The 27,433-nt window shown below is 43.2% G+C and overlaps 1 protein-coding gene across 3 annotated transcripts in view; it reads right to left on the reverse strand.

The window, feature by feature from the left end:
- Positions 1–27,433, reverse strand: part of VPS41 (VPS41 subunit of HOPS complex) — a 354,940-nt gene that overhangs the window by 41,140 nt on the left and 286,367 nt on the right. For all 3 annotated transcript variants that reach the window (XM_069730259.1, XM_069730260.1, XM_069730261.1), the window contains exons 23-25: positions 21,881–21,935; positions 16,339–16,479; positions 72–208 (exon numbers count right to left, since the gene is read on the reverse strand). In XM_069730259.1, the coding sequence (XP_069586360.1) occupies positions 72–208; positions 16,339–16,479; positions 21,881–21,935 (333 nt within the window). The remainder of the gene's footprint in view (positions 1–71; positions 209–16,338; positions 16,480–21,880; positions 21,936–27,433) is intronic.

A 27,433-nucleotide genomic window follows, 5' to 3' on the forward strand; every position in this document is an offset into this window, starting at 1 on the left:
CCCAAAATTATACTAACAGGTTCTGTTTAAGGTCAAATTCACAAATACGACATTCAAGTCTTAAAACTCACCTGGAGGTTGTAGTCCTGCAGAATTTTAACAAGCGAGTCTCTCAAATTAGGAATCTCCATTCCCTCTTTAATCCGGTGTATCAGAAGGATTGGGTCAACATGGGTTCCAATGTTATTTAGCAATCCAGTTATAAATGCTGTTAATGGAAAACAGATGTCTCATTACAGCAGACAGGCAACTCGTGACACTTTTTATAACAGACAGTACATTTGGTTGAATACACAATCATATAGCATAGTTTCTTTTTGTAACACAAAAGATGGCTGTGCTTGGCTGTCTTGGTCATTCCGACAGACAATGGAAGAACTGACGATATGCATGTACTATCACGACGCTTCATTCAATCCTGACCACAATGAGGGGAAATGGGGCATCAAACCCCCGCATTCTAGTGATTGGTAGAGATCCTTACGGTAGGATACACACTGATCACATATATATTACCTACCCTGTTGATAGGCGATAAATGTATTTCATGGGAAATTCACTTTAACATGTAAAAGAAAAATTATATTGATCCATTAATCTAGAACGACTATGCACAAACATTTTTAGGGATCTGTCATTGTTCTCATGTATATATTCCAGTCCTGACATGTTATGTACAGGAAAAGAATGACTACATGAAAGATTTAATGGGCTGATCAAGAAAACAGAAGCATATTCCAGCTTTACAGTATGAGCTTTCTCTTAAACCGTCAGGAAAAAAATGGTGTTATACAGTTAGGGCCAGAAATATTTGGACAGTGACACAAGTTTTGTTATTTTAGCTGTTTACAAAAACATGTTCAGAAATAAAATTATATATGTAATATGGGCTGAAAGTGCACACTCCCAGCTGCAATATGATAGTTTCCACATCCAAATCGGAGAAAGGGTTTAGGAATCATAGCTCTGTAATGCATAGCGTCCTCTTTTTCAAGGGACCAAAAGTAATTGGACAATGGACTCTAAGGGCTGCAATTAACTCTGAATGTGTCTCCCTCATTAACCTGTAATCAATGAAGTAGTTAAAAGGTCAGGGGTGGATTCCAGGTGTGTGGTTTTGCATTTGGAAGCTGTTGCTGTGAGCAGACAACATGCGGTCAAAGGAACTCTCAATTGAGGTGAAGCAGAACACCCTGAGGCTGAAAAAAAGAAAAAAATCCATCAGAGAGATAGCAGACATGCTTGGAGTAGCAAAATCAACAGTTGGGTACATTCTGAGAAAAAAGGAATTGACTGGTGAGCTTGGGAACTCAAAAAGGCCTGGGCGTCCACGGATGACAACAGTGGTGGATTATCGCCGCATACTTAATTTGGTGAAGAAGAACCCGTTCACAACATCAACTAAAGTCCAGAACACTCTCAGTGAAGTAGGTGTATCTGTCTCTAAGTCAACAGTAAAGAGAAAACTCCATGACAGTAAATACAAAGGGTTCACATCTAGATGCAAACCATTCATCAATACCAAAAATAGACAGGCCAGAGTTAAATTTGCAGAAAAAAACACCAAGAAGCCAGCTCAGTTCTGGAAAAGTATTCTATGGACAGATGAGACAAAGATCAACCTGTACCAGAATGATGGGAAGAAAAAAGTTTGGAGAAGAAAGGGAACGGCACATGATCCAAGGCACACCACATCCTCTGTAAAACATGGTGGAGGCAACGTGATGGCATGGGCATGCATGGCTTTCAATGGCACTGGGTCACTTGTGTTTATTGATGACATAAGAGCAGACAAGAGTAGCCGGATGAATTCTGAAGTGTACCGGGATATACTTTCAGCCCAGATTCAGCCAAATGCTGCAAAGTTGATTGGACGGCGCTTCATAGTACAGATGGACAATGACCCCAAGCATACAGCCAAAGCTACCCAGGAGTTCATGAGTGCCAAAAAGTGGAACATTCTGCAATGGCCAAGTCAATCTCCAGATCTAAACCCAATTGAGCATGCATTTCACTTGCTCAAATCCAGACTTAAGACGGAAAGACCCACAAACAAGCAAGACCTGAAGGCTGCGGCTGTAAAGGCCTGGCAAAGCATTAAGAAGGAGGAAACCCAGCGTTTGGTGATGTCCATGGGTTCCAGACTTAAGGCAGTGATTGCCTCCAAAGGATTTGCAACAAAATATTGAAAATAAAAATATTTTGTTTGGGTTATGTTTATTTGTCCAATTACTTTTGACCTCCTAAAATGTGGAGTGTTTGTAAAGAAATGTGTACAATTCCTACATTTTCTATCAGATATTTTTGTTCAACCCTTCAAATTAAACGATACAATCTGCACTTGAATTCTGTTGTAGAGGTTTCATTTCAAGTCCAATGTGGTGGCATGCAGAGCCCAACTCGCGAAAATTGTGTCACTGTCCAAATATTTCTGGCCCTAACTGTATATGACCACTAGATGGAGACGCGAAGCAATCGCATCGGGAGGGCGGTAATGTCAAGATGGGGGCAGGTTTTGCAGTGTTGAGAATCTCTCCCCCAATGTGCTCACCCACCTATCCACTCTCTCTTTCCCAATGTGCTGACTTTTCCCGTCTGTGCTCTCTTCTTTGACCTGTCTACCCCATGTGCTATTACCCTTTGTCTACTGTCTTTCTCCTTCCTGTGCTGTGTTCTCCCCTCATGTGCTGTCCCATTTGAGCTGTCTCCCTCGTGCTGTCTCTCTCACCCCATCTGCTGTCTTCTCCTCTCATGTCATCTCTTCTTTGACCTGTGTACCCCATGTGCTCTCCACCTTGTCTGATCTCTCTCTCCACCACTGTGCTGTATTCTTCCCTCATATGTTCTCTCGTTTCAGCTGTCTCCCCACTGTGTGTCTTCTTTCCTATATGCACTCACCCCTCCCCCTGTATTAAATTAATGCAAAGTAGGTAAAGGTAACATTTTATTAACATGGAAAAATTTATGACAAAGATGCTTTTATTTACATTGTATCCACATAAGGACAAAAAAACACATTTTATTCTATAATCTATGTCTATCTATCTACACTACCGTCCAAACGTTTAGGGTCACCTAGACAATTTTGTGTTTTTCATGAAAACTCACACTTTTATTAATCAAATGAGTTGCCAAATGAATTGAAAATCTAGTCCAGACATTGAAGGTTCGAAAAAAAGATTTTTATTTGAAAGCATTAAGCTACTTACTGGTAGCGGCATTTTTCGGAGGCCCATGACAGCACTACGAGAGAGGGGATCCGCCCTTCAGGAACAGGAAACCTACAGATACAAAAGGGCGGTACCTCTCCCCATGCATCAGTTGTATATTAGAGCCTGAGAGGACTACCGCGGTTAGTAGCACACAAACATACATTATATACAGTTTATGTCCAAAAATAATCAATCATAATGAACTATATACCACACGTGAGATCTATCTATCTCATTATATACATTATGGGAAGTGCAACCCCCACGTGAATAGGGAGGGAACTAAGGGTGCTGTCATGGGCCTCCGAAAAATGCCGCTACCAGTAAGTAGCTTAATGCTTTATTCGGACTCCCATGACAGCACTACGAGAGAATTACAGAGATGTAAACTACCTTAGGGAGGGACTATAGCCTGTAGCACCCTTAACCCGAAGGTGAGATCAGAAGAGAACCCCAAGTCCAACCTATAGTGCTTGAAAAAGGTGGAAGGGGATGACCACGTAGCTGCCTTACATATCTGGTCGATGGAAACTCCAGATCTCTCAGCCCAGGATGCAGCCATGGCCCGAGTGGAATGTGCCCTCAGATTCTGCGGAGCTGGACCTCCACCTGCAGTATAAGCCAGAGAGATAGCCTCCCTAATCCACTTCGCTAGCGTGTACTTCGACACTCTAAGACCTTTCCTGGGACCTTGGAAAGATAGAAACAACGCCTCCTCTCTCTTCCAAGCATCAGTGACTGATATATATTCTAAGAGACATCTCCTAACATCTAACGTATGGAGTAACTCCTCTTTGGAATTAGAAGGATTAGGGAGAAATGATGGTAGAACTATCTCCTGAGATCTATGAAATTCTGAGGCCACTTTTGGTAAGTAAGCTGGATCTGGTCTGAGGACTACCCTGTCCTGTAGAAACTCTGTATAGGGGGACAGCCTAGAAAGAGCCTGTATGTCTCCTACCCTACGAGCAGATGTAATTGCCACCAAAAATGCTGTTTTGAGGGATAGTAATTTAAGTGAGGCTGAATGTAAAGGCTCAAACGGTTCTTTAGTCAAGGCTGAGAGGACTAGGTTAAGATCCCAAGGCATTGACCTATTCCTGTGTATAGGTCTGGATCTACTAGCTGCTTTGATGAACCTTGATACCCAATAATTACCAGCAATGTTGCAAGAAAATAAGGCCCCTAGGGCTGAGACTTGTACTTTTAGCGTACTCGTGGATAGATTTAGCTCTAGCCCTCTCTGCAGGAATTCTAGAATCTGGTTGATTGGTAAACCCTCTTCGATATTAAAATTTGAAGAGGCCAGAAACTTCCTCCAAGTTCTAGAGTAGATCTTAGTTGTTATGAGTTTTCTACTCTTCATAAGGGTATCAATGAGATTTGGAGAAAATCCTCTGTTTTTTAACAGTGACCTTTCAAAGACCATGCCGTCAAATGTAGACCCTTCACTTGTGGATGGTTGATCGGACCTTGATGAAGTAGGTCCGGGATGTCTGGCAGTACCCAGGGGTCTTCCACCGACATGGTCCTGAGCCAGGAGAACCAAGCCCTTCGGGGCCAGAACGGAGCGATCAGTATGATTCTCGCTTGATCCTCCCTTATCTTTCTGACCACCAGAGGCAACAGGTTTAGCGGGGGAAACGCATAAGCCAACCGGAAATCCCATCTGATCAGGAAGGCATCCACTACCAGCGGATATTCCCTGGGATTCAAGGAACAGAATTTTTTCGTTTTTCTGTTGTCCTTGTTGGCAAATAGGTCCACCTCTGGATGACCCCACCTGCGGACAATCTGGTTGAAGATTTTTGTGTTCAGAGACCACTCTCCTTGTCTTAAGGTGTTTCGACTTAGAAAGTCCGCCTTTATATTTTCCTTCCCTTTTATATGTACTGCTGCTAAAGATAGAAAATGATTTTCCGCTATCTGGAGCAGGCGGTCCGCTATTTCCATCAGGGACTCGGAGCGTGTTCCACCTTGGTGATTCACGTAGGCCACTGCCACCTGATTGTCGGAGAGGATTTTGACATGGTGACCCTGTAGATACACGAGGAGTTCCTTAATTGATAATTCAATCGCCAACAACTCCTTTTGATTAGAAGAGGCTGATGTTTGGGGGTCCCATAGACCCTGGACTACCACATCACCCATGTGTGCCCCCCACCCTGTGGGGCTGGCGTCCGTCGTAACTACCCGAGTCACTTGAGTCACCCAGGGAACTCCTGCTGACAGATTGTCTTCCCTTAGCCACCATCTAAGAGATGTCAGAACCTCTGGACTCAATGTCATCTGACCCTGCAAGGAACCCTGTAAGACTCTGTCATAATTCAGTACGTCAAACTGTAAAGGTCTGGAGTGGAACTGGGCCCAACGGACGGCGGGAATACAGGAAGTTAGGGAACCTAACAAGGACATAGCCTGTCTAAGAGTCATGGTTGGTTCTTTAATTGCTTTTAATACCTGTTGTTGGATATGGCGCAGTTTATCAGTTGGAAGACAGCATTGTTGGGACTCGGAATCTAACAGCAGACCTAGGAATCTCTGGTTTTTTAGGGGTTGTAATCGGGATTTTTCATAATTCACGATCCAGCCCAGATTCTCTAGCTTAGATATAGCTGTTTTTACCTGAGCAAGGCAATGGTCTGCTGAGTTCCCAACTATCAGGAAATCATCCAGATAAGGGATTATGAGGATATCAGATTCACGTAAATGCGCCATGACCTCCGCAACTACTTTAGTGAATACTCGGGGAGACGTTGAGAGGCCGAAGGGAAGGGCTCTAAATTGAAAATGTCGAACAATACCCCCCATAGACACCGCCACACGTAGAAACCTCTGAAAGTTTTCATGGATAGGAACATGATAATACGCATCTTTTAAGTCCACAACTACCATGAAGCAGTGTTTGAACAACATTTTAATTGCAGAGCTGATTGACTCCATTTTAAATGTGGCTTTAACCAGGTATTCATTCAGGGATTTAAGGTTAATGATAGTCCTAAATGATCTGTCTGGTTTCTGGATCAGAAAAAGGGGAGAGTAGAATCCACTCCCTCTTTCTGACTCTGGAACTTCAATCAGCACGTTTTTGAGGCATAAACTCACAACTTCTGCCTCCAAAGCCGTCTGTTCAATAGTGGAGGAACGTAAGGGGGTTAACATAAATTTATCCCGAGGCCAGTGAATAAATTCTAATTTCAGACCTTCTGAAATAATACCTCGGACCCAGTCACTATTTGTGATGTTAGTCCATGCGGAAGAGAAGGCTGACAATCTCCCTCCCACAGGGATCGCTAGTCATTGGTCCGGTTTCTTACGTTCTTTTGAGGAACGGCGGAACATGTAACCCGTACCTCTCCTGCGTCTATCCTCCCATCTAAAATTCTCTCTAGTGGGTGAGGATGCGCGCTTCCTTCCGCGACCAAATCTCCTCCTGTTGAATGGACGCCGATAAGAAGATGATGACAAACTCGGGAATTTTTTCTTGTCATCTCCAGCCTTTTCAAGCAGGTCATCCAAGGTTGGTCCGAAGAGGTATTCCCCTTTGCATGGGATAGCGCATAATTTGGACCTTGATTGAATGTCACCCGACCAACATTTCAACCACAGGGCTCTACGAGCCGCGTTGGAGAGTCCTGCTGCTCTGGCCGCCATCCTGACCGAATCGACCGACGCGTCCGACAGGAAAGCCGCAGCATCTTGAATCACCGGAAGCGCACTTAGAATGGAACTTCTGGAAGCGCCTTCCTTAAGCTGGGATTCCAACTGTTCCAGCCAGACCATTAGGGATCTGGCTGTACAAGTCGCAGCCACCGCTGGCCTCAACGATCCGGCTGCCATCTCCCAGGTACCTTTAAGGAAGGTATCCGCCTTCCTGTCAAGGGGGTCTTTAAGGGATCCCATATCTTCGAAAGGTAATGCGGCCTTTTTTGATGCCTTTGCTACCGCAGCATCTAATTTAGGGGCCTTGTCCCAGGTATCCACAGTCGTATCCTCAAAGGGATATCTGCGTTTTAAGGCTGGTGGTAATGAGCCTTTCTTCTCCGGTTTCTTCCATTCCCGGAGAATCAGGTCTTGAATTTTATCATTCACCGGGAAGGACCTACGCTTCTTGTGTTCCAAACCACTGAACATTAGTTGCTGACGGGAAAGCGGAGTCTTAGGTTCTTCTAGGCCCATCGTACCTCTGACCGACTTAACTAATTTATCTACTCGGTCCAGAGGCAGACAGAATCGGCCAGATTCCTCTTCTGATGACGAGGAAGAGAGATTTGAGCCATAGGAACCTTCATCCTTATCTTCCTCTGATGAATCAGAGATCACCGAGGTTCTCTGTTTTGAACTCCCCGCCTGGGACATAGACCGCAGGGATTCCCTTACTTCTGTACGGATCATCTCACGCAGATTAGCCGTAGAAGCAGATTCTTCCGCTACCTAGGGGAGGACAATAAGGGTGATACCATCTATCTAGCCTGATGTCACTCAACCCCTCCACTCCTGTAGACCTCACCGTCTGTTGTATACAGGAGGCGCATAATTTTTTAATATAAGAATCTGGTAACGGGACTTCACACAGGGCACACTCCTTATGTTTCGACTTTGCACTTTTCTTTCCCTAAAATGACAAAGTATAAGGGGCCCGCGTCACTGAGTGAGCATTCACGTAGATCTCTTACCAGTGTACGCCAAAAAAGGTACCGGAACACGAGGGGGTTCTTTGCCAGTCGATGCTCTGGCCCTGCTTGGACGAGCTTTTACGGCTGGACTGGTCACTTCTGGCATGCTCCTTCTCCGTGGGCTTTTGTCGCACGTCCTCCGGCAACTGAAGCTGCCGCTCACCATCACTCTCCATGATGTGGATGTGACCAAAGGCAGAGCTCTATTCCCAGCTCCTGCTTAAATCCCCCTCAGATCCGGTCAGCAGGCTGCCTGGCGCCACTCCTATTGGTTCCGGCTGATGAGACTACATCTGGGGGGTCAGCGCAGTGTGTGAGGAGACCGGCGTTCAGGATCGATGGGCGCCGCCATCTTGGATGAACTGCGCATGCGCAGTCACCCAGAGACCGGAAACGCCTGCTGACTCCGCCCCCTCGACGTCACTGCACCGGAAACGCTCCAGCTAACGCTGAGAGCGATGCAGGACGCCGAAGAGCACGCAGCAGCGTTCCGGATAGCGTTCCCCTCCTGGCACCGCTACATCACCACCGTGCTGCACCACCACATGGACCGAAGGAGCGATATACTTACCGGCGCCGGCGCTAACGGAGATCAGGAATCCTCTGGACTCTGCTCCCTGCTGTCTACATCACTGACGTGCAGTCCAGCCAGGACCACCGTGATGTCTTCCAGGAGCTTCCGCACCGGTCGAGGTAGGAGACCCCCCCGCTACCTGATTCGACCGGCCGGCCTGGGATCCATCTACGAGATTCATCTGTAGGATCCTGCCCCTCCAGGAACAGGAAACCAACTGATGCATGGGGAGAGGTACCGCCCTTTTGTATCTGTAGGTTTCCTGTTCCTGAAGGGCGGATCCCCTCTCTCGTAGTGCTGTCATGGGAGTCCGAATAAATAATAATTTTCTCCTTTAAACTTTGCTTTCATCAAAGAATGCTCCCTTTGCAACAATTGCAGCATTGCAGACCTTTGGCATTCTAGCAGTTAATTTGCTGAGGTAATCTGGAGAAATTTCCCCCCATGCTTCCAGAAGCCCCTCCCACAAGTTGGTTTGGCTTGATGTGCACTATCATATGGTCAAGCTGCTCCCACAACAGCTCAATGGGGTTGAGATTTGGTGACTGCGCTGGCTGCTCCATTACAGATAGAATACCAGCTGCCTGCTTCTTCCCTAAATAATTCTTGCATAATTTGGAGGTGTGCTTTGGGTCATCGTCCTGTTGTAGGATGAAATTGGCTCCAATCAAGCGCTGTCCACAGGGTATGGCATGGCGTTGCAAAATGGAGTGATAGCCTTCCTTATTCAATATCTCTTTTACCTTGTACAAATCTTCCACTTTACCAGCACCAAAGCAACCCCAGAACATCACATTATGTCCACCATGCTAGACAGATGGCGTCCTGCACTCTTCCAGCATCTTTTCAGTTGTTCTGGGTCTCACAAATGTTATTCTGTGTGATCCAAACACCTCAAACTTGGATTCCTCTGTCAATAACACTTTTTTTCCAATGTTCCTCAGTCCAATGTCTGTGTTCTTTTGCCCATACTAATCTTTTCCTTTTATTAGCAAGTCTCAGATATGGCTTTTTCTTTGCCACTCTGCCCTGAAGGTCAGTATCCCGGAGTCGCCTCTTCACTGTAGACGTTGACACTGGCGTTTTGCGTGTACTTTTTAATGAAGCTGCCAGTTGAGGACCTGTGAGGAGTCGATTCTCAAACTACAGACTCTAGTGTACTTGTCTTGTTTCTCAGTTGTGCAGCGGGGCCTCCCACTTCTCTTTCTACTCTGGTTAGAGCCTGTTTATGCAGTTTCCCGCATTGAATAGATTTCATTTCTAAGAACAAGAATAGACTGTCTTGTTTAACATGAAAATTCTTTTTTTCTGGCCATTTTGAGAGTTTAATGGAACCAACAAATGTAATGCTCCAGATTCTCAAGTAGCTCAAAGGAAGTCTTCTTACACAGTTAGCAAACACAAAGTACCATAAGAACACTGGAGTGATGGTTGTTGAAAATGGGCCTCTATACACCTATGGAGACATTCCATTACAAGCCAGAAGTTTGCAGCTAAAATAGTCATTTACCACATTAACAATGTATAGAGTGCATTTCTGAATCATTTAATGTTAGCTTCATTGGAAAAAAAACTGTGCTTTTCTTTAAAAAATAAGGAGACTTCTAAGTGACCCTAAGCTTTTGAACGGTAGTCTTTGTATGTTACTTATTTGCTGGTGGATGTTGATTTGTCGTAGTTGTTGTAGTCGCACTTCTCTCTGGCTTTGTGTTTCAGCTTATCGCTGTAGACAGTGTGCTTTTGCATCGTCTTCTTGCTGTGGCCAATGGACATTGTTCCTGAAGTAGCTTGCGTTGGGAAAATGCCTTCTTAGTTAACCTCATACACCTTGAAGTTGTAGACTCGGCGGTGTGGTGTGCTGGTTCCAATGGGCCATCTTGTGAGCATGGTATTGCTGTTAAGACTGCAGATTTCTGTTTGCGGCGCTGTTGTTGCCTAATGGAATCCAGTGATAATCTAATGATTTTGCATCATGGGACTCATGTGCTTGACGCCTAGGGTTATATGCATTGTTTTTGTCCCAGCAATGCTGTTGCTCTTCAAGAGTCTCATTTGTCCGTTGCGGTCTTCGACTTGTGCCTTTGCTGCCTTACTTTCATTGTCATTGGTGTACTTTTTAGGAGGAGCCATGTTGGCATTGATATTTGCTTTTTAAAGGGGTTTTCCCACAAACAAAAGTTCATTTTAAAAATTGTCTGACCGTGTACAGAACATACCACAGCTCCTGGGCAGGGGAGGAGGCAAAAGACAATACTGACATTACAGCACGGGATCGCAGAGGATACATTTTGTGAGGTAAAATATTGTTTAAAAATAGTCAGTGAAATATTTTGGCGGCAGCATGTTCGGGACGGTGTTCAGCTGGTGGTACCGCGCAAGAGGCTGCGTACGGTGTATACAGTGTGTATGGTGTATACAGTGTGTGTGTGCGTGTTGCATACGGCATATACAGTAATAATAATAATAATCTTTATTTTTATATAGCGCTAACATATTACGCAGCGCTTTACAGCTTTGCACACATTATCATCACTGTCCCCGATTGGGCTCACAATCTAGAATTCCTATCAGTATGTCTTTGGAATGTGGGAGGAAACCGGAGTGCCCGGAGGAAACCCACGCAAACACGGAGAGAACATACAAACTCTTTGCAGATGTTGTCCTGGGTGGGATTAGAACCCAGGACCCCAGCGCTGCAAGGCTGCAGTGCTAACCACTGCGCCACAGTGTGTGTGTGTGTTGCGTACGGCATATACAGTGTGTGTGTGTTGCGTACGGCATATACAGTGTGTGTGTGGTGCGTACGGCATATACAGTGTGTGGTGCGTACAGTGTATACAGTGTGTGTGCGCGCTGCGTACGGCGTATACCGTGTGTGTGGTGTGACGTGTTCCGCTGGTGGTACCACCAGCAGTTTCCATATTGAGACACCCATCACTTGGGTGTCCTGATATGGTGGTCAGTGAACTTCCGCTGCTTGGTATTCTGGGATCCGGACACATCAGGACGGAACAGGATGTGAAGACATTACAAGGTAAGTATATATTAACCCCTTTCTGACTTCAGACTGGATAGTACGTCCGAGGTCAGAACCCCCGCTTTGATGCGTGTTTTGAACAGCTGACATGTGCGCGCAATAGCGGCGAGTGGAATCGTGATCCACCTGCCGCTATTAACTAGTTAAATGCTGCTGTCAAATGCTGACAGCGGCATTTAACTGGCGCTTAAGGCCATCGGGCCGGAAATTAGCGCATCGCCGACCCCCGTCACAAGATCGGGCGTCAGCGATGCGTCTGCATAGTAACCATAGAGGTCCTTGAGACCTCTATGGTTGCTTATGCCGGATTGCTATGAGTGCCACCCTGTGGTCGGTGCTCATAGCAATGCAGGAATTCAGCTACATAGGAGTGATCTGATGATCGCTCCCATGTAGCTGAGCCGATCGAGTTCTGCCAGCTTCTAGCCTCCCATGGAGGCTATTGAAGCATGGCAAAAGTAAAAAAAAAAAAAGTTAAAAAAATGTGAAAAAAAATAAAAAATATATAAAAAGTTTAAATCACCCCCCTTTCGCCCCATTAAAAAAAAAAAATATAAAAAAAATCAAACCTACACATATTTAGTATTGGCACGTTCAGAATAGCCCGATCTATCAATAAAAGAAAGGATTAACCTGATCGCTAAATGGCGTAGCGAGAAAAAAATTTGAAACACCAGAATTACGTTTTTTTTGTCACCGCGACATTGCATTAAAATGAAATAACGGGCGATCAAAAGAACGTATCTGCACAAAAGTGGTATCAATAAAAACGTCAGCTTGGAACGCAAAAAATAAGCCTTCAACCGACCACAGATCACGAAAAATGGAGACGCCTACGGGTATCGGAAAATGGCAATTTTTTTTTTTTTTTTATAGCAAAGTTTGGAATTTTTTTTCACCACTTAGATAAAAGAGAACCTAGACATGTTTGGTGTCTATGAACTCGTACTGACCTGGAGAATTATAATGACAGGACAATTTTAGCATTTAGTGAACCTAGTAAAAAAGCCAAACAAAAAACAAGTGTGGGATTGCACTTTTTTTTGCAATTTCACCGCACTTGGAATTTTTTTCCTGTTTTCTAGTACACGACATGGTAAAACCAATGATGTCGTTCAAAAGTACAACTTGTTTCGCAAAAAATAAGCCCTCACATGGCCAAATTGACGGAAAAATAAAAAAGTTATGGCTCTGGGAAGGAGGGGAGTGAAAAACGAACACGGAAAAAAACGGAAAATCACAAGGTCATGAAGGGGGTAAGATATCTAGAACTAGGATCACATATCTAACTATCATGGGGAAATATATGGACTTTTATGCTCCTGTTTACACTGCGCGATGTGCAGCGTTTATCAACCACTGACCGACAACATGCTTGTCAGCTGGTGGTCATTTAATAGCCTGTTACACAGGAAGACCACTTTTCAGATGAGCAATGAATGATCTGTAATAGATGAAATAGTGCACACAGGCCGCTATTGTTGTTGGCAGCGCGAGTCCCGTTTACACAGGATGATGCGCAGCTGACAATGGTCAGCTGTCTGACTAAGTGGTTCCAGGTAAGGAGCAGGGAAAGCAACCTCCTTTACATTAGCATAAAGTAGGGAGTGAGACCCTGATTCCAAGAATTTATCACTTAATTTACTGGGTGCAGAAGCTGTGATACAATCAGAGTTTTCTCTGCTGTAGATGTAGCAGAGCTTAGAAAACTGACCTCTCTTGCACTACTGATTAGCATCTTTCTGTGTACATAGCATACTGACAGAAAGCTGTTAATCAGTGTTGGGGGCGTTGTTGGCCTGAGAGGCACCTTGGCAGCTAGTCTGGCAGTGATAATCTCTTGTTGATAAAACACTTTTTATTCAAACAGCACACAGCTTAATAAGTGACACTTTGTAGAAATCAGTGCTTCAGCCCCTGCCTCATACTGTCCTCAGATTTCACAACAAAAACCTTAGGACAGATTCCCTTTACGATTGTGGGGGAAAAAAAGCTTAAAAATACAATTAAACTAAGTCACTTGACAAACTGACCGGAACCTATTGTTGTCACTGTTACATTGCCCTAAAACTTTTGTTTTTTATAGTAAATATATTTTTCAAAAATCCAGTAAAAATCCTGCTCTAAATCCAGTAAAATGAATTTACCAAATGTGACGATAACAAAGCTGAGCACTGCCTTCCTCTGCCAGCGGTTTAGTATTGGAGAGGAGAGCAGGTTTACCAATATGACTGTATTGTGGAAGTAAATATATTCATAGCTGCCTGAGATTCGGCGCTTCCTTAAATTATGGAAGCAATATTATGTTTCAGCCGCATTGTACCTTGGCTAAATAACAAGAAAGGACTGGAGGATAAATCTCGCCAACATATATTACACAAACAACTCCTACACACTTTTCATTTATAGTCCAGATGATGTTAACCGTAGAGTGGAAAACAAGAATTATCAATACTGTCTGTCTTAGCGGGTTAGTTCACAACATACAAGCAGCGGCCCACATTCATTCTGCAGAAAACCTGCATGACAGCTATGGCGAAATAGGCGCTGTGTAGATCTGTGTAGCCTCAAATCTGCAATGGACAAATTCACTCCATGTAGACCGGGTATTGCAAAACACTAAAATGGAAATAAGTCCAGCCCACCGTAATAGACATCCTTAGGTGTTCGGAGCACAGGAGACGCTGTGACAAGGCATGCAGCAATCACAAGACAGAAAAAAATCCAGCTCAACGAACTTGTGAACAAACTTCTTTATTCACTGAATGTGCTCAGCAGAGGGTAAAACAGCATCAGCGTTGTAAGTTACATGATATGTGACATCGACGCGTTTCAGGTGGCTATGCACCCTTAATCATCATGTACCCTTAATCATAATGATTAAGGGCGCGTAGCCACCTGAAACGCGCCGATGTCAGATATCATGCAACTCACTACGCTGATGCTGTTTTACCCTCTGCTGAGTACTTTCAGTGAATGAAGAAAGAAGTTTGTTAACAAGTTCATTGAGCTGGACTTGCTTCAGGTAGCACTGTACTGTCAATTTCTTCTAGTGTTTGGTTGTAAGGTTTACACCGAAAATATGCAACCGGTCCGGTACATCTGAGCTCACCATTACTCTTCTACAAACTGACCATGCATTAACTGTTAGTTTTCAAAGCCAGCCTCAGTACTTCTTGCTCCACCAGCACCAGCTAATCCCTGGCCAAAGTGGTGCTGCGGTGATTGCAGAGGTCACATTTTTATGACCTAGATGACAGGACGTAGGGGAAAATCTGCTTTCAAATATATCCCTTGTTTGGGAGCACATTGGGCAAAGATGTCGAGGTGGACAAGGCAAACTTTACAGAAACTATGCATAAAAAATATGGGCATACAGGTAACAGAAATGCTAGAGTAGTCCTACTTGTATGCCTCATATTAGCGATCTTGTTGCAAAGAAATATTATATTCTTTCTGTATGCTAATGATTTCTTCCAGCTGCTGTGCCTGGAAGAAATCCCTGCCTTCGCTGTAAGGCTATGTGCACACGTTCAGGATTTCTTGCAGAAAATTCCTGAGAATTCCGGACATTTTCTGCAAGAAATCCGCAAGAAAACCGCATGCGTTTTTGCCGCGGTTTTGACCCGTTTTTGCAGCATTTTTTTCCGGACACTTCCCAATGCATTTTGGAGTGGGAAATCCGCAAAAAAAACAGAAAATTAATGAACATGCTGCGTTTTTTGCCGCGATGCGTTTTTTTCGCAGAAAAAAACGCATCATGTGCACAAAACATGCGGAATTCATTCTAAATGATGGGATGCTTATTGTATGCGTTTTTTTTGCGGTTTTATAGCGTTTTTATCGGGAAAAACCGCGAAAAAACCGCAACGTGTGAACACAGCCTAATAGTTATTGCCCCGGAATCCTGAAAATGCGCCCTGCATTCCCTCAAAAATCCATACCTCTTCCTCCCTTATGTGGGCACTGAATTCAGGGATCTTCCGCGCAGGAGACTTCCGCTCCAGTGACATCCATTGTGCGTACAGATAAGATGCTCTCCCCACTTCCTCCCTTCAGAGTCATTGCTAAGTACACATGGTTCCTAACGATGACTGTGCAGGGAGGAAGTGGGGAGAGCACCTTATCTGTGCGCACACAACGGAGGTGACAGTGACTTACCGGCACCTGCACAAAAGATCCCTGGATGCAGGGCCCATAGAAGGGAGGAAAAGTTACGCATTGTGGAGGAAGTGGAGGACGCAGGATTCTGGAACCAGAACGGACATGCATGGGAGGGGGTATTATTACCATCCATGTACCGCACGCCCCAGAGCCTGGAAGAAATCATTAACTAAAGACAGAATATAACATTTTTCAACAACAAGACCATTAGTATGAGGCATACAGGTAGGACTAGTGTAACATTTCTATTACCTGTATGCCTATATTAATAGATCATATACGTTGTCCCGGGGGTGACAGATTCCCTTTAACAAGTTTTCTGCTGGATCCGGATTTTGTAGTGATTTAAAACACTCTATATCTGTAGCATATGCAGATACTTCAACAATTATAAACTGAAAGCCTGCTCATCACTGTCAAGCAGAAGTGAAGCTGATGCTTGAAAATGAACAGAAAGGGGCACAGACCACCCTGCCGGAACTGCCCACATTCCTTCTTCAGTGCGACAGAATGCTGACAATGCAGTGCTTCACACTAACATCTGAAAAGCTGGATATGCTCCAGATTAAGTCTTCCATTTCCTGCCAGACTAAGGCCATAGCCATGAAGAGAAATGCCCTTGAATGTTATGCAGCAACGTCACAAAAAGCAATATTCATCTGACTATGCTCTTACGTGGCTTGTCAATAGAGTACAGAATCAGGTCCTCCCACAGCTCGGCATCATCCTGCTCCTTTGCAAACTCAATGGCTTTGTCTACGTCCTTAAGTTCCTCCATGATCATCTGCAGCGCTCTTCGACTGTTACCCATCCTACCTGTGGAACACAAAGAACGCAGCATTTTGCTTTATTAATTTAGCCCTCAGTAGATGGAATAGGAGTAAAAGGCAATTGTTAGGCTATGTGCACTCGTTGCAAATTTTGATGCGGATCTGCAGTGTTTTTGGATGCGAGAAATTGCATCAAATCCGCCGTGCAGGGCACTACCAATGTTATTCTATGTGAAATGAAGAATTGTTGTGCACATGCTGCGGAAAAATCAGAGCAGAATTGCAGCGTTTTATTTTCCGCAGCATGTCAATTCTTTTTGCAGAAAAGGTGGAAGGGACTGATCGTACGAAGTTTATTGAAGAATGGCTCCAAAATAAAATCGGTGCTGATAATCTGACTAGGTTGATTGCGGTGGAAAGGTTGCATCGCGTCCCCATGAGACCCCTCCCACTGGGATCTCCCCCTCATACTATCATTGCAAGAATCCTTAATTATAGAGACAGAGACATCATACTGAGGAAGGCAAGAGAGGCTGATATTTTATGTATTAATGGCCAAAAGATCTATATCTACCCTGGCTTATGTGCAAAAGCAGAGGATGGGATATGGAGCAGGAAAGCAGAGACTGAGAGACTTGGCACTGAGCTATTCTACATTATACCCAGCTAAGCTCAGGGTTGTGGCTCTGGGTGCGGTTCATTTTTTTCTAACTCCGGAGGAGGCTGCTAATTGGCTAGACTCAAATATTAAGAAACTTAAAGCGGAAAAGGAAAGAGAGAAGTGAGAAGAAGATGGCGAAAGTTAAAAGACTACTGCTCTATAGAGTCTGCTGATCCCGGTTTTAATATGTGATGCAGATTACGGAGGGACTATTTGTATTTGAATTATTGTAGTTATGCGCATGAGGAGGGGTTGTGGGAGTGTGATAGTCAGAAAGTGACTTTAGAGGTAATGTTAAGAGGGTACATTGTAGCAGGTTTACCCACTCTCCGATGGGAGAGGAGAAATACACCAAAGTTATGGTTTCGGGTTATTGTAATAATATATGCTGGGGAGGGAGGGGGGAGTTGAGGTTTGTTGTTTTAAAATTGGATCTAAGAAACATAAACAGCTGTTTATCTTATGGGGTCAGAAATTTGTACATATGAGTACATATGATGGGGGATAGAATTAAAATCCTTAGTTGGAATATAAGAGGACTGTCTAAGGGAAGGCGAAGAGCGGCACTTATGGAACACATTAGAAAGAGGGGTCCGGATGTGATATGCCTTCAGGAGATGCATTTATTGAGGGAAAAGGTGGAGGTGTTGCAGAGAGGATGGATAGGGGGAGCGTATCACTCCACATACTCTTCGTATGCTAGAGGGGTTTCTTTGCTTATAGGAGCATCTACGCCATTTGAAGAAACAGAGTCATGTGGATAGTAGGGGACAATAGGTCTTTATAATCTGTAGAATTTATGGGCAACTGAAGTGTACAGTATAGAGGCTGTGTATATTCTGCCCCCGTACTCGAGAAACAAGGTTCAAGAAATATTTGATTTATTTAAGAGGGGAATGGGGTTACCACGGCTGCTTATTGGGGATTTTAATAATGTTATAGACGAAGGGTAGGAAATTGTCGCCATTTAGGAAATTTATGAAGGAACTGGGGATGGTGGATCTCTGGAGAGTAAGGAATGAGAATGAAGCATGCTATTCCTGTTACTCTGCAACGCATAGGTCTCTTTCAAGGATAGATACGGAATTGGGCAATGAATTAATGATGCGGATGGTTTGTTGTGTGGAACATCTCTTGTGAGAGTCATTTCGGATCATAAGCCCATAGAACTGTCTATTAAATGGGTAGGAGGAAAGACTGGGCGGGGGGTGGGGGGGATAGATTGATTATGCACCCATTATGGCTTGAACATATTAGTATGGATGTCATAGAGAGGGAATTGAAAGAGTATTGGCAGTTTAATGAAGATAGTGCTAGAAGACGGGTAGTCTGGGACGCCATGAAAGCTTTTCTGAGGGGCCTTCTTTTTCGAAATATCCAAGTGTAAGTCCAAGACTAGATCAGAAGATAGGGTGTTTATAGAGGCGTTGGAGAGGGCAGAAATGGACATCGTGACAGACCCATCAGTGGAAAATCAAAAAAGGCTTAGGGGAACCCAGGAAGTAGTTAATAAGTTACATTTAAAAAATGCGGAGAGAAGGAGAGCTTTCCAGAGAACACAATTTTATGAGGATGGGGAAATAGTGGGTCATTTGCTCTCGGTAGTGTCGGCGGCACAGAGAGACTCCTCATATGGGTACAAACTAAAGATGGAGGAAGGGGTAGTGTTGGGAACTACAGAAGGCATTTTTGGGAAATTCAGAGAGTTCTATAAGCATCTGGGTTGGAGGCTTCTTCAGAAAATATAAAGGATTTTCTTGGGAGGGTGAAACTTCCTAGCATTAAGGATAGTGATAGAAATAGGTTGGCGGAGCCCATAAAAGAAGAGGAGATTGAGGCCGCTACCATGTCAGTGTCGAACAATAGGTCCCCAAGGGCGGATGGTTTTCCGGGCGAAATTTATAAGCACTTAAGAGGGGTGACAGTGACGAAATTGAAGGCAGTCTTTGAGGAGGCACTGAAGGAAGGGGAACTACAGAAGTCCATGAGAGAGGCGGTGGTGGTGGTTATTCCAAAGGAGGGTAAGGATCCGGAACTGGTAGAATCCTATAGGCTCATCTCATTGCTGACGGTGGATGTTAAGGCACTTGCTAAGATCCTGGCTAACCGAATAACGAGTGTGGTTCAGGAACTTGTTCATCTTGATCAGTCGAGCTTTATGCCGAACAAGTCTACAGCGATAAATCTACGTAGACTATTTTTGAATCTGCAGCTACCGTCAGACAACAGTTGTTGTAGGGTAGTGGTGTCGAATGGGGCTATCTTTGGGAAGTCTTGAGGAGCTTTGGGTTCGGCCAACTTTTACATCATACAGTTACTGTATACATTCCTGACTGCTAGGATTAAGGTTAATGGGCAATTGTCTGACAGCTTTAGTCTTCACAGAGGGACGAGACAGGGGTGTCTGCTGTCGCCGCTACTTTATGCACTGGCTGTGGAACCCCTCGCGCAAACAATTAGGAATGCAGCCTCGGTCAACGAGTTCAGATATGGAATGATAGAGGAGAAAATAGCTCTTTATGCTGATGACATGCTGCTTTTTTTGGAAGATTTTGGAGAGTCATTGTTGGGAGTGATGAACATCCTTAAGTTGTTCAGGAATCGATCAGGCCTAGTAATCAATTGAGAGAAATCCAATATTCTGGCGGTAGATGGTAAGGAAGATGAGCTCCTGCTAACGGGGGAGGGAAGTAGGCTGGCTGTGGTTGGACAGTTTAAATGTTTGGGTATTCAGGTGTCACTTCCGCTCTCAAGCTACGAAGATCTGAATTTGATCCCGCTATTAGGTACATTTAGGAACAAAATAGGGGTGTGGGGTAGACTGTGTCTCTCAGTGGTGGGGAGAATAAATCTGATCAAGATGATTCTTATGCCCCAATTACTGTATGTGTTGCACAATACCCCTGTATGGTTACCCAAAAGATGGTTTTGTACCATCAATTCTATTTTTAGAGATCTTGTTTGGGGGAAAAAACAGTCGAGGCTTCGACTAGAAATGCTGCAGAGGCCTAAGGATGGGGGGGGGAAGGTGTCCGGTACTTGGCCCTTGGATTTATTACTTAGCTGCGCAGGGTGAACATATGAGGGGTTGGAGGGAAGTAGACAGTATGGGTTCAACACAAAGGATTCTGGTTCATATTTTGGGAAGGAATCCATTGGTTCAGGGTTTGGAAGCAGATAGTTTTAGGAAGTTTGGGCTGGCTTACCCCACTCTGATAATTATCCATAGGGTGTGGGTGGCAATTAAGAGGATTAGTGGTATGGAACACTTGACTAATTTCTCCCCGATATGGCTGAATGATAATTTACCGGAGTTTGTTAAAATGGGGGACTTTAAAATTTGGAAGAGATTGGGAATACATTACATTGGCCAGATACAGGATGGTCAAGGTCTTTTATCTTTTTAGAAATTATAGGAGACCTATGGGTTACCGGAGGTCTGTAAGTTTCAGTATAGACAGTTTCATCATGCTTACATGGCACAGAGTCAAATGGTTGATATGTTGGTCCAGATAGATATCCTTGTGGATTATATATGTGTAAAAGGAGGGACAAGAGGAGTTGTGTCAAATATTTACAGGGACCTACTGTTTACCTTCTTCCAAAGTTACCCGATCAAATCAAAGGAGAAATGGGAAGTAGAGGTGGGAAAGATAGAGGAGGATAAATGGGAGGAAATATTGGAATATATGCCCAAAACTGTCACTAAGCGAGCCGGCCAGACTTTCACAAATATATGTACTCCATAGAGTATATAGGACGCTGACGCCAGACAGATTGTTCTGAGGCTGGTTTGAGGCAGACTTCGGAATGTCCTAGGTGTCGGGCTGAGGGGGCCGGGATTCTACCTATGCTATGGCAATGTCCAAAACTGAAGACATTTTGGTTGGAAGTGGGTGATGCGATTGGAAGGGTATATAACTGTAGAATTGAGAGGGATCCTGTGGTATGTATTTTGGGATACGTGGAGGAGATCCGGGTACTTAATTGTCATAAGATGGCAATAGCTAGGTTATTATATATTGCGAGAAAACTGAAATCGCTAGATATTGGATAAATGAAGAACCACTGACAGTGCAGGAATTTTATAGACAGTCTGACATTATTGTAGGATTACAAAAATGTATTTATGCCAAAAGGTAAAAAGGTAATACTTTTGAAATACTGTGGAAACCTTGGGTGGAGAGATGATGAATCCTAGAAAGTCTGTGTTATATTAATGTATATTATTGTTATAATGCGGTTTGTGTACATTAATAGGGGGTAGGGAGATATTTTGTAATATCTGTATTTGTTCACTTTTGACAAATTGATTTTGTCTGATGTTTTTTATTTTGTTAATTAACAAAAAATTATCTTATTTAAAAAAAAACTATCATTCCAAAAAACTTGTCATGTTTTCATTGGTTGGGGCACCGATTGCTAAAATGAAGGTGTAGAAGTGTTCAGCCAATCGCTGCTCTCCTCCAACACTAAAGAAGAGCTCAGCATCAGAGGAGAGCAGCGCTCGGACAAGCCCTTCACCTTTGTCTTTATAGCAACTGATGAGGGTCTCCGCTTTCAGATTCCCACGAATCAAAATTTCAGACACATCCCTATAATACTTAATTTTATTTTATTTTTTTAATTTAGTGAAGACTGTGGGATTGTGTCATTACATATATATTTTGCAAAAATAAGATTTCTTTTTATCTAGAAAAAAAAAATTAAAAGTGAATATGAAGATTTGAGTTTTGCTGCATTATATTTAGAAGTTAGAACACAATACAGTGATTACGGTACTTACTTAGCAAATATACGGTCTCTTCCACAAAATTTCTCTGGTGACAGATCTCAAGGGCCTGTACAGGAGAAGACAAAAGCAAACAGTCTAAGTAAAGGGAAAACAACCTAAAATGAAGTTGCGTTCCAGTATGTCAAATATAAATCTCCAAGCCTGAATTGCATTCTTAGAAACACAAAACTTGCAAGAGAATTCAGGTATGGTCCAGAATCAGTGGCACATGAGATTATCGATCTCCAAATATGTGTGATTGAGCCTACAGAGTAGCCTAGGGAGTAATTAGAATGGCGGATAACAGAGTAGAGGGAGCAGCCCGTGAAGATATGTCATTGATCAAGGCCCACAGCACTTTAGTCAAAAGAGAGAACTTTGAGTACAGTAATGTAAAAAATGCATACATATATAAGTGTGAAGTAGGGTAAAAAAGACAAAAGAAAACACAAAACATCAGTTACACACGACAATCCGATACTGAACCATTGACCGTTATCTTAAACTCTAAATATGCTGATCAATGAAAATGGTTTAATATACTTATCTGAAATGACACTGATTGGTTACGACAACTACTTCAATTTCAATTTCCAAAAGGCTTTTAGGCTTCTTTCCAAGTAACCAATTTTGTAATTTGTTTTATGCACTTAATCAGAGAAAAAGCTACAGATACACTGCAGCCAAGGACTTTCATTTAGACTGTGTTAAGTCTCAAGATCAAATACAACAGTTGCTTTATTTCTTTAAATCAGAGCTGCCTGGCTGACACGACTACGTTTATATCAAATAGAACAAACTCAAATACACAAAAAAATTCTAATAATCAGAACAAAAAAAAAACCCTCAAATAATAATCATAACTATGTAATTAAAAGGCTAATTCAATATAAGCTATGGAGTTGCAGATATTATGTATTATGGACACAGGCTGAAAAATAGCTCAGACCATTGCTTCCTAAAGTAGAAAAAACAGTAGTCAGATACTCTGTTTGCCAGACTAAGCTCACTTATCAAGTGCGTTATAGGGTTTGGATTTCCTAAACAAAATTATTACAATGAAAGACTTTGACTTGCTTACTGGGGTGCACAAATATCTAATTATCACTGATCCATACACATAAGCTTTGACAGAAACGCAGACACACCTATATGAAGTTCAGTTGGTGACCCCTAGACACAACGCCGCATTCCTGCAGGATAGACGACTATGCCAGTAAGGCCGGCGTCACACTGGTGTATTGCGTCCGATGCAAAATCATCGGATGCAATATGCTAATAACACTCGGCTCCTGCTCGCAGCAGAGCAGGAGCCGAGTGTCATGCGTCTGTGCTCCGATTCTCTCGCACAGGGAGGAACGGAGCACAACTTCTCTCCATCTCCTTTATTGCTGGGGTCCGCTTATAACGCACATCACTCAGATGATATCCGAGTGGTGTGCGCTGTCTCACTCGCACCCATAGGCTTAGGGTGGTTTCACACTTGCGTTTTTGTCTGCAGTGTTTTTTCCACAAAAAAACGCATGCGTTTTTTTCCTATATTTTACATTGAAAACGCATGCGTTTTTTGTTGTACGCGTTTGGCCGCGTTTTGAAACGCATGCGTTTTTTTGCTGCATGCGTTCTTTTTCAGAAATGCAACTTGTAGTATTTTTGAGAGGCTTTTTTTGACACATAAAAACGTATGCGTTTTCATGCGTTTTTTTGTGTCAAAAAATACATTGGAGTCAATGGAAACGCATGCGTTTTTAAGCACATGCGTTTGTTTGCTTTAAAAACGCATGCGTTTTTATAAAAAAAAAACCCAGAAAACACACTGATATGCCACCATAAAGGTGATAAAGGGATCCTAACCCTAACGGGATCCTAACCCTAACCCTAAAGGGATCCTAACCCTAACCCTAAAGGGATCCTAACCTATCCCTACCCCTAAAGGGATCCTAACCCTAACCCTAAAGGGATCCTAACCCTAACCCTACCCCTAAAGGGTTCCTAACCCTAACCCTACCCCTAATCCCTTTAGGGTTAGGATCCCTTTAGGCTTAGGGTTAGGATCCCTTTAGGGTTAGGGTTATGATCCCTACCCCTACCCCTAACTATTTCTGTTTATAGTGGGTTTTTTACTTTATTTTGATGATTGGCAGCTGTCACACATTTCTTAGCATGCATTTAAAAAACGCAAACGCATGAAAAAACGCATGTAAATGCGTCAAAACGCTGCGTTTTTTTCATCACATGCAAAAACGCATGTGTCAAAAAAACGCAGCATTTACACGCGTTTATATGCGTTTTTTCACCATGGTTTTTTTTAAAAAAATGCATGCGTTTTGAAACGCAAGTGTGAAACCAGCCTTATATGGGTGCGAGTGAGCCGAGAGTTTTCCTCGGTCCGAGACAATCGCAGCATGCTGCGATTGTCTCGGACCAAGGAAAACGGGCGACAAAATTTTTTAAAAAAATAATTTTTTTTTATCGCATTGCACTTGGCCGTTTAAAACGCCAGTGTGACGCCGGCCTAACATAGGTAAATTCATCTGGTCAGTCCTTAGTTAGACATTTGAAAGAACTTTAAGGGTAAGTTCACACTGGGCTTTTTTGCTGCTTTTTTATACTAATTTTCAGCTGCTTTTTACAGTACCAGCAAAGCCTATGAGACTTCAGAAATCTCATGCACACACATTGGCTTTTTGTGTGATCAGTATTTTGTGCTTTGCTGTGTTTTTTGGACATAGAGCATGTCACTTTCAGCGTTTTTTCAGCGTTTTTCACCCATTGACTTGAATGGGTGTTGGAAAAACACAGCAAAAACGCAGCAAAAAGGCAGGTATCATTATTTGCTGCGTTTTTGCTGTTGAAAATTCAAGGATATTAGCATGGACAAAGAGAAAAAACAAGCACCACAAATGCACCTAAACCTGCGTTTTTGACGCAGCTTCTTTCCTGCCAAAAAGATCAGGTTTTGCTGCAGAAAAAAAGCAGCAAAAAACTCCCTGTGTGAACTTACCCTAAAACTTTTTTTTATGTGAAAGGGGAAAGTCCATTGAGGCCATGATGACACATGTTCTAATGAGGATTGCAGGCAGCACAAGAATTACCATTGTTGCACCAAAGCATAGGGAAAGAAAGGGCTTAGAAATATATTACATACTGTAGTAATAAAAAAGGGCAAGCCCCATATTGAAATCACTTACTAGAAAGTCATAAATGTAGCTTTTATTTTTAATTGTATTAAAATTGTTGTGGGGTATTACTAAAATATTGTTCCTAATCTGTTCACTCTCATATTGTAAGGTATACACCTATGTTGGTATGGGTGACACCGACTTTCTAACAAAATAGGACATTCACATTATAGCACAAGTCCCCCTTTCACATCTTGAGGGGACCATTACTGCACTGAACAATTTATTTGAGCCACCATCCTCAGAAATAATAAGTTATCATGTAGTCCCACCACGAGGCATATTGGGGTGCTTGGTTGGTGCCATTGTTGTCATATTTAAAGACTTACGGTATTTCCATTCTGTAGCGTCATTTCATTATATCTGCAGCATTTATTTTTCAACAGGACAACAACCCAAAACACCCCTCCAGGCTACCGATTAAAAAAAATAGAGGAACGTAGTATGGTAAGCTGAGCATTAGATGATGTGGCCTCCACAGTCTCATTAGATGATTTGGCCTCCACATTCTTATTAGATGATGTGGCCTCCACAGTCTCATTGGATTGATGTGGCCTCCACAGACTCATTAGATTGATGTGGCCTCCACACTCTCATTAGATTGATGTGGCCTCCACAGTCTCATTAGATGATGTGGCCTCCATAGTCTCATTAGATGATGTGGCCTCCACAGTCTCGTTAGATTGATGTGGCCTCCACAGTCTCGTTAGATTGATGTAGCCTCCACAGTCTCATTAGATTGATGTGGCCTCCACACTCTCATTAGATTGATGTGGCCTCCACAGTCTCATTAGATGATGTGGCCTCCACAGTCTCATTAGATGATGTGGCCTCCACAGTCTCATTAGATGATGTGGCCTCCACAGTCTCGTTAGATTGATGTGGCCTCCACAGTCTCGTTAGATTGATGTGGCCTCCACACTCTCATTAGATTGATGTGGCCTCCACAGTCCCATTAGATTCATGTGGCCTCCACAGTCTCATTAGATTGATGTGGCCTCCACAGTCTCATTAGATTGATGTGGCCTCCACAGTCTCATTAGATTGATGTGGCCTCCACAGTCTCATTAGATTGATGTGGCCTCCACAGTCTCATTAGATTGATGTGGCCTCCACAGTCTCATTAGATTGATGTGGCCTCTACAGTCTCATTAGATTGATGTGGCCTCCAGTCTCATTAGATTGATGTGGCCTCCACAGTCTCATTAGATGATGTGGCCTCCACAGTCTCATTAGATGATGTGGCCTCCACAGTCTCATTAGATTGATGTGACCTCCACAGTCTCATTAGATGATGTGGCCTCCACAGTCTCATTAGATTGATGTGGCCTCCACAGTCTCATTAGATGATGTGGCCTCCACAGTCTCATTAGATGATGTGGCCTCCACAGTCTCATTAGATGAGGTAGCCTCCACAGTCTCATTAGATGATGTGGCCTCCACAGTCTCATTAGATTGATGTGGCCTCCACAGTCTCATTAGATGATGTGGCCTCCACAGTCTCATTAGATGAGGTAGCCTCCAAAGTCTCATTAGATGAGGTGGCCTCCACAGTCTCATTAGATGATGTGGCCTCCACAGTCTCATTAGATTGATGTGGCCTCCACAGTCTCATTAGATGATGTGGCCTCCACAGTCTCCTGACCTTAACCCAATGGAAAATGAATTGGACAGTCAAAGAAAAGCAGCCTACATGTGCTCATCTTACAGGAGAACTCCATCAAGGACATTGGCACAAACATCCAATGGCAAAAATTGGTTGAGGAAATGCAAAGAGTATGCCATGTTTGTATCAAGACGAAAGGGTTACTTTGAAGAATCAAAAATATAAGGATCTTTTGAATGTGACCTTTTTTATTCACTGTAAACTTCTTAGATCTATTAACTTTATTGCATAGTCCTATTTCTTTAAAATGTGTTTAAGAAGGGGGGAAAAAATAAAGAAAAATCCCTTTTATGAGTAAGAAAAGTCCAAATTTTTAACTGCCACTTTTTAATTTTGAAGAAGCCAAGGCTAGAAGGTGGCACCTGAGGAGATGCGTAAAAAGGGAACACAATTGGTAACCGAATTTCTATGGTTTCTATTTAGTTGAAACATTTAGGGCTAGGGTTAAACCTACCCAAGCAATAAAGTCAGTTCCTTCCTGTACATTTAACCATGGTTACTAGGAAAGTAAATTATGAAGCTTTTGCTAAGATATGAAAAGGGATGAAGAAACATTATAATCCCCCTTGCTAATTAAATCTACATTCTGGGAATGTATCTGATTTCTGGGGGTTCTATTGCAGTGCAGTATATGTCAGTCCTTTGAACGGGCTCCATTACGAATCTTCCTCAATGCTGCTGTGCAGCAAAAAAGAACAGGACTCCTGCTAAGGCCAG

The sequence above is a fragment of the Ranitomeya imitator genome, chromosome 6 (genome assembly GCF_032444005.1).
Source record: "Ranitomeya imitator isolate aRanImi1 chromosome 6, aRanImi1.pri, whole genome shotgun sequence".
Classification (NCBI taxonomy): domain Eukaryota; kingdom Metazoa; phylum Chordata; class Amphibia; order Anura; family Dendrobatidae; genus Ranitomeya; species Ranitomeya imitator.